This window comes from Alosa pseudoharengus, unplaced genomic scaffold, assembly GCF_046254945.1.
Source record: "Alosa pseudoharengus isolate Yale_2024_CS ecotype anadromous, Long Island Sound unplaced genomic scaffold, YU_APseudo_1.1 YU_APseudo_1.1_scf_21, whole genome shotgun sequence".
NCBI classification, from domain to species: Eukaryota; Metazoa; Chordata; class Actinopteri; order Clupeiformes; family Clupeidae; genus Alosa; species Alosa pseudoharengus.
The window spans coordinates 24153720-24161439 of record NW_027468674.1 but is presented as its reverse complement, the minus strand read 5'-3'; the positions used below and the strand labels follow the sequence as shown (position 1 = coordinate 24161439).

Genomic DNA, 7720 nt, shown 5'->3' with positions numbered 1-7720 from the left:
AAGTTGAATAGACAGTCGTGGTCAAGGGCGCCACCTGTTGGTTAGAAAGACTGAAACCCTGCACTTGGAAATAACTGTTTCTGTAACACAAAGTTGAATGGACAGAGTCATGGCATAGAATGTGGGCTCTGGTCATGGTCATGGGGCGCCACCTGTTGGTTAGAACTCCACAGTCTTCCAAGACAAATCCATGTTCAGTTTAGACTTTATCAACAAAGCCAGGTGACCATTGCAAATTCATGTACTGCTGCAACTGCTTATTGAACAGGGGCTTGGCGCACTGGGCACATAAACCAATCAGACACCAGAATCACTGATATTAAGTAACCAAACGATGGGAATTGTCAATTGTTTTAAGTATATTTGAACATAGATGATCTTCACAGAACTACGGAGCCCTAGAGGGGTCATTGCAAGGTATTTTTTGGTATATATCCAGAAAGCGTGGGCTCATTTTACTAAATTGTGCACTCATTTTACTAAATTGTGCTCTCAATTTAGTAAATCGTGCTCACGATTTAGTAAAACGTGCACACGATTTAGTAAATTGTGCGCACGTTTTACTAAATAGTACGCTCATTGTAGTAAATTGTGCTCTCATTTTAATTGTGGTAAATTGAGCGCACAATTTATAAAACGTGCGCACAATTTACTAAATCGTGCGCACGTTTTACTAAATTGAGAGCACAATTTAGTAAAATCAGCGCACTATTTAGTAAAACGTGCGCACAATTTACTAAATCGTGCGCACGATTTACTAAATTTTGTAAAACGTGTGCACGATTTAGTAAAATGAGCGCACGTTCTCTCAATACACAAACATATCTTGCAATGACACCTCCTGGGCTCAACAGACAATATTGATTGCATATGCAAAAAAACATAGCCAGCGACTGTTATCAGGAAACTGAAGGGGTTTGTGGTCAGTCCTGACATTCTTGAGAGAGTGTGTCAGCCTGATAGAGAGCATCATTGCTTTTGATATTTTCATCTTGTACCTGACAGTATACAGCAAAAATAAGCCGACTAGACAGCAGAGAAGATTATAGGCCACGACCACCAACAAAAAACATTAGATGACCAGAGTGCCGCTGTACACAGGAAAGTCTTGTTCATTTTGGATGATAAAACTCATTTCCTCCACCCTGAGTTTGAGTTGCTTCCCTCAGGGTGGATCTAAACCTATGGTAAAGAAAAAGATCTACAAGGGCTCTTTCATCCCAAATGCAATTACTGTGGTTAATAAACGGTGGACAAATTACAGTAACAGTTAGTTTATACTATATACTGTGGCTGCACATGTGCCTATAGCTATAGGTCTGAGAGAAGAATGAGGAGGCAGAAAGGGTGGGGAGAGATCTGGGGTAGAAGCATTTGGAAGGTGGAGGGACTGGAGCACCCTGTGTATTTGTGTGTGGGGGGGGATACTTTGTATCGCATGTAGGCTACTGTATACTTTACTGGAGAGACCGAAGACCATTTTCGTGTTTGACATGACAATAAAACTTATTCTATTCTATCCAATAATATCTGCCACCATCACACTCCAGACCACGTGGCGGCGGCACACAGTTTGTAGGCTACATTGCTATTCACAGCCTTACTCAAGGAACAGTCATGTGAGGACCCAAGGCAAACATTAGCTTACAGTGTTATAACAATGCTTTTGAATTTGTGTGTGCTTTTAAAGTAGGCCTATTTGCGTAAAGGGATCACCGTACTCTAGTATCATGTTTCGTCCAAAATGTCACCACACCCTCAGGTTTGTTTGAGTCTTTCTTGCTTTTCTATGAAGGTGTTCTTTTAAATCTCACTCAGCAGAGAGGAGAGGCGAGCAACGTTAGTCCCGACTATGTGTCATCCACAGATGAGGAGTACATTGCTTTTCTGTGCGTGGGTGGTGTTTTACATCTCGTTCCTGGTTGCTACGAGAAGAATGTGGACAGGGAAATACGTCCGCAATCCTTTCGCTCGATCACTTTTCGCCAAAATGGTGTCGGAGAGCGAATATAGTGCTGAAAATCAAGAGGTAAGCTTTATGTTTAACTGTCTCAACGAGGCCATCTATTGCTGTAAAGACGAACTGTCTGAGCCAGCTATATGTGAAGTTACAAGGTTTCAAGGAAGTTCTAGGGAAATTGAGCGAGACGGGACAGGTGTGATGTTTGCCCGAGCGAAGTCACTCTACATATGTATTTGACAGATGTCTCCGAAACACTTCGGTTTGCATAATATGTTCGACTGTAGCCTACAAAATAAAAACTGTGACAACTGCAGCATTGCTTTGTTTTGCCGTGCCGAATATAATGTAAAGTTACACAGTCGTTTAAAGTTACTGTTAGTTATTCTGAATTATGGAAAGGTTCAGCCAGACGGTTAAATTATTATGTTTCTAAACTAAGGAATCTTTGGTTGAGTATGCGGAGTGCTCTGAATGTGTCAATTTCTACAGTGGTACCGTTGCTGTCCGGATCTACTGGGGGAATCGGTAAGACCATTGTTCGTGCAGAGTGACTTGGACGCAGACACTCGGACCTTTCTAAAAATTAGCGAGGAGAAGTCTGGCTGGCTGTTCACTCAGCTCTATCACTCCTTCTTTTCAACCGTTTTCAGTCCCATCATGTCTCGGACCTCCATCAACGGGTGAGAATGGGTTGTCAGCTGCACACCCCTTTACAAAAAATAGCTGCAATTATGGGAGAATGAAGTACAATGCAGCATGATATTGTTTTCCTGTCCAAAATGCATATGAACTGTAAATAATTCCCCACAAATCGTAGTTTTTAAACTTGAAGTTGTTTTTGTAAGGGGTGTGTTTTAATTTACTCAAACACATGCTATTGGTTTTCTTCTTTCAATCTCAATATTTTCTTATTAACTATTATCAGGAAGTAGAATCCTAATTTGACATCATCATTGGGTATCATTTTGGGGGACAGTGTTTGGCCAATGAATGAATGAATGAAATCAAATGGATATGATGAATAAATAATGGTGCACATGTGGATCTTTGTTAAACCATCCACATGTTTAGTATGTGGTCCTTTCTTTTTGTTCAGTCTACTCTACAGTAACAGCCATAGCATGGTCATGCATGCAATAATCTATTGTTTCAGTCAAAAAGGCATCTCTGTCTAATCCTTTGTTGCCCTTTGCTTACCCTCGATTTGGTAGGTTTCTTGGCCGAGGCTCCATGTTTGTCTTCTCAGGGGATCAGTTTCGCCGCTTGCTCGGCATCCGCCCAGACTGGAAGGCAGACAGGCTGCTGGATCTGGGGGCAGGAGACGGGGGAGTCACCGATGTCATGGGCTCACATTTCAGAGAGATCTATGCCACGGAGGTTTCCATCCCGATGAGATGGCAGCTCCAGAAAAAAAACTACAAGTAGGTGCAGTGTATATATTTACTTATCAGAGCTTTATAAATGCCTTGCATTCTTTGATGTCAGTCTGTTGTGGGTATAGTTCTGCTGGTTCCTCAAGTGGAGCAGAAGCATTTACCATTGTGTCTAGTGGGATGTTGAATTTATATGAAGAGTTTGATTCCAAAATACTATATTCTCCATTTCAATTTTTCAATTTTCATAAATCATTTTTACATTTTGTTTTCCAGGTAATGTCAGTGCAACTGTAATTGGGTTACTGCTATTTGATTTATCTTTACTCAATCAAAACTGCAATTGTATTGATATTGCCTGAAATACACAATTAAATAACATGAGTTATTAATGTTATTAATGAAGTCGAGTGATATTAAAAGGAATGCACCTCAGTCAAACAGTCTAATAACTATTGCTCTCTAGGGATATTTGTGGTTTATTGCTCTCTCTCTCTCTCTCTCTCTCTGTCTTACTCCCTCTCTCTCATCAGATTGTTAGAAATTGAAGAGTGGCAGAACACAGGCTTCCAGTATGATGTCATCAGTTGTCTTAACCTGCTGGACCGTTGTGAACAACCTCTGGACCTGCTGAGAGACATGAAGAAAGCTCTTGTGCCGGGGTCAGGCAGGGTCATCGTGGCTGCTGTAGTCCCCTTCCAGCCCTATATAGAAATAGGTGAGTGGAACAAAATATTGAGATGACCAGTGATTTTTGTCCTTAAAAATATATTTATTAAGTGTTAACTTCTTTTATTTTCATTGCTGAAATTGTTGGTATCCTGCCATGAAAAAAGAGAATCCCTCAATTAAAAATGACATTGCTCCAGTTTCTTCTTATCAGTACATTTTTCTTAGAAGGATTGTCTTGATGATAGCCAGTTCCAGTCTGGCTTTTTAATGTTTTTATTTGAACAGTGGAGTCCCCCAAGGAGCCCACTGTTGTCCAAAGACTAACTGATGGTGTGATCAAACACTGATGTACCTTGACCTTGGAGTTCACCTTGAAAGTTTTCTTTGGCTTTTTGTCTAGTCGATGTTCATTTAGGTGCACAAAATGATACCAAACTGCAGTGACTGGTTTTCTCCATTAAAATAGGCTACATGACTAAAAACAACATCAAATACATGTGTAATACTAATTGAGGTAGAACAGTTTTAAATAGCACTATGATCCAATAATCTGTCATCTTTTTAGGGGTACCAACAAATATGTCCCGGCCATAGAATATCAATGTAAAATCCACAACAAATTATCTAAAAATTTGTTTAAAATTAGTCTTATAGTCTGCTGGCCCACGCTGACGTTTTAAAGCATATACAATGAAGTATTCAGAATTTGTCTTGGGTGGAAGGTCCATTTACTATAGCACCCTGCATTCTCTTGGTACAAATGGGAGGCATAATCAGACATCTAGCAGTACCAATAATATTAATAGCATCTTATGATCTCGACAGGGGGGAGATGGGAACGCCCAAAACAGCATTTGAAAATCAAAGGAAAGAGCTGGGAGGAACAAGTGACCAACCTATCCATTGAAGTCTTCTCCAAGGTTGGGTTGGAAGTCGAAGCTGTGACTCGGTTGCCATATCTTTGCGAAGGAGATATGTATAAGGACTACTACGTGTTGGATGATGCGGTATTTGTGTTGAAGGCTCAGGAATGAAGTTGAACTTGCCCTTAATTCAGTCAGTCACACGCTGGGAAGTTAATTCATGTGGTGCTCCTGCAAGTCTAAACAACGCTGGTTTCATTTTTGTGTGGGTTGCTTTTAGCAACAGACTTATGCTGTGAACAAATCTCTCTGAAGTGATTTGGTTAAACAGATCAAAACATTGTCCTGTGATTTAATGTTTGTATTCATAAAGTAGTCTCTATGATATACAGAGGCTTTTTCTATGTTCCATGAATAAGTTCTGTATTCAATAACACTGGTTTTCTTGTATTGAAAATGGATCACCTGTCCTTAGGTCAATCTTAAGCATTGTTTCCTGTTCAAATCACCGTCTTTAAGTAGTGCCTTTGAATTGAGTTGTTCTTTTGGATAGCAAATATAACACTTTTTACTTTGATACTGTCATCTTGTTGAAGAACATCAACCCTTAAGCCGGTACCGTCACACCGGTGTGACAGGAATGTTGGAAAGAATTCAACATGGAATTTTAGAACCTTACATTGTTGCGGAACAGAATCTTCTGTTAGAATATTCAAAACTCCCCTGCTGAAGGCTGAACCAAAGATCCTTAATATACAAAGATAAAGCAGCACAGGCTTCTACAATGGAATGGAATTGTACACAGTTCCTGCCTCCTAAAAAGGCGTGGTCAGAATGCGCTGACGCTACCTCGTTGATGAAAACGTCAAAGATCTTTCATTTTCGCGCCTCTCTCTTGCTGCTGTGACCAACTGGAGCTGGCCTGGGTGACTGAATTTGGTACATCGTCGTGGCAAGATGCGGTATGATTTCGAGGTAAGTGGCAGTTTGAAATGTGGCAAGGTATTTGTGATTAGTCTGTGTCTGTGTAACGAGTTATCTATGTAGTAAAATGTCTGCAGAGTTTAGGTAATAACATTATTATTATCTCGTGTCGCCGTCATGAACTTTAGCTCATTGAGGAGTAACGTTAGTTGACGTTAGCTAGCACTAACCATCTGATACCGATAGCAGAGCTAGCTGAGGCACTAGCTACCAGATTAATTTGGTAGTTAGGCTACAAAGATAATTTACGAACCTGATATTTGCTCTACCTAAATCGGCATCACTAACGTATAGCTTGTGGATCAGATCTACTGCAAGCAACATTGATTTAGCCGTTTTGAAATGTGTTTAGCTGCTAGTAAAAAATGAGTAGCAGTAACTGTTACCGGTATGTAGCTACACAGTTGTTGGTGCACTGAATTTTATTATCAGCCTAGCATAGTGAAACATTTAGTTTTACGCCATATTCTCTGTCTGTCCTTGATGACGCGACGATTTTCTCTACTGATCTCTGCCCCGATCCTGCACATTACATATTTTTGTATTAAGTTTGTCTCTGATGGCAAATGTGTAGTCAGGGTGGCGCTCAACGATTGTGTTGAATAACGTTACATCAGTTCTGAGTAGTTTTTCTCGGATGGCCTTGCACAGACCCTTATCAAGCAGCACTAAAATGAACGTCATGTTTGCTAATTCTCTCCCCAGTTGTTGGACGAGCAGAAGGACGCTATGGATGGTGAGGATGAACCCGCGATGACAGGGAGGAATTAACTTGAACCTGTGTTATTCAGAGGATAAGTCAATGCTATGTACATAGACTGTGTTCTGTAACTGTCCGCTCTTGTGGCCATTTAAATGTATAGGGCAATTCCACGCAAAACTGTAACATCCATAACACCAACACAATGCCATGGTATTTAGTTGGCATTATGGATGTGACAGTTTTGCGTGGAATTGCCCTATACAAGTTACAGACTTTTAAAGTTAAACATGTCAAATATAATTTCATATAGGCTACTAACAATCAGACCTGAAGACAACCAAAATAAAGTTGAAACTAATTCTACAAAAGGCACTCCACGGAAAAGCCTTTTTGGCTGCATTGGCCAACATGTTTCGACCAACAGTCTGTCACTATGAAACTCTGTAACTACATTTAAACTTCCCTCTGTATGGAAAAAAAGATCTATTATTCAACATTAGTTAACACACTGAGAATGATTGCTGCACTATATGTATTGTTCTCTAGCAACCTGAAGGTCCAAGACTCAATCCACTGAAGGCTCTCCGTAAGATGGTGGATCTGTTGTCTGCTTTGTGGTCCTATAGGACGACGCCATGGATTGGGGTCAGAGATGCGCCTGAGAAGTAAGTGTTTGTGTTTGTAATCAAGTGCTGTTATCACAATTGGACTGATGCTAAAACTGGAGGATTTGAATGGACATTTATACCGTGAATTTAAGACATCAAAAAGCCTGTTCATGGCCTCAAAGAAGTCAGTCGTAGTATTTGCCTAACTTGGCAGCCTCTCCAGCTATATCATAGTCTTCAGTCCTATTGTGTTATCACAGCATTTATAGTAGGAAGGATCATATTAAGCAAAGAAATGTGCAGATGTAGTAACTTAATTTCAAGAACATAAGAACATAATTGTAATTCATGATGGGGTTTTTTTTACTTTGCGTGGTGTTGTCTCTGTTTTAGGTGCTGTAAATGCTGGCCATATGACTTCAACCTTCATCCAACCAAACGAAGAGATCCTGCTTTCCTGCACTCACACTAATCCATTCAGGATGTTAGTTAATTCAAAGACAAGAACAGTATTTAGTTTTGTAAATGCTTAACTACCACTCAGTGCAGGACAC

General features: G+C 40.2%; 1 protein-coding gene across 1 annotated transcript; it reads left to right on the top strand.

Moving 5' to 3' along the window:
- The first annotated feature begins 1603 nt into the window (after nucleotides 1-1603).
- mettl9 (methyltransferase 9, His-X-His N1-histidine) lies at nucleotides 1604-5448 on the top strand. The gene is made up of 6 exons (XM_076298238.1): nucleotides 1604-1762; nucleotides 1868-2029; nucleotides 2453-2643; nucleotides 3175-3384; nucleotides 3870-4054; nucleotides 4834-5448. The coding sequence occupies exons 1-6, from the start codon at nucleotides 1745-1747 to the stop codon at nucleotides 5040-5042; spliced, it is 975 nt and encodes a 324-aa protein (XP_076154353.1). The 5' UTR covers nucleotides 1604-1744; the 3' UTR covers nucleotides 5043-5448.
- Nucleotides 5449-7720: the final 2272 nt, after the last annotated feature.

Coding starts and splice junctions, on each gene's coding strand:
- mettl9 (XM_076298238.1), top strand. Junction 2,030..2,452: donor ATAGTGCTGAAAATCAAGAG/GTAAGCTTTATG, acceptor CAATTTCTACAG/TGGTACCGTTGCTGTCCGGA. Junction 3,385..3,869: donor CTCCAGAAAAAAAACTACAA/GTAGGTGCAGTG, acceptor CTCTCTCATCAG/ATTGTTAGAAATTGAAGAGT.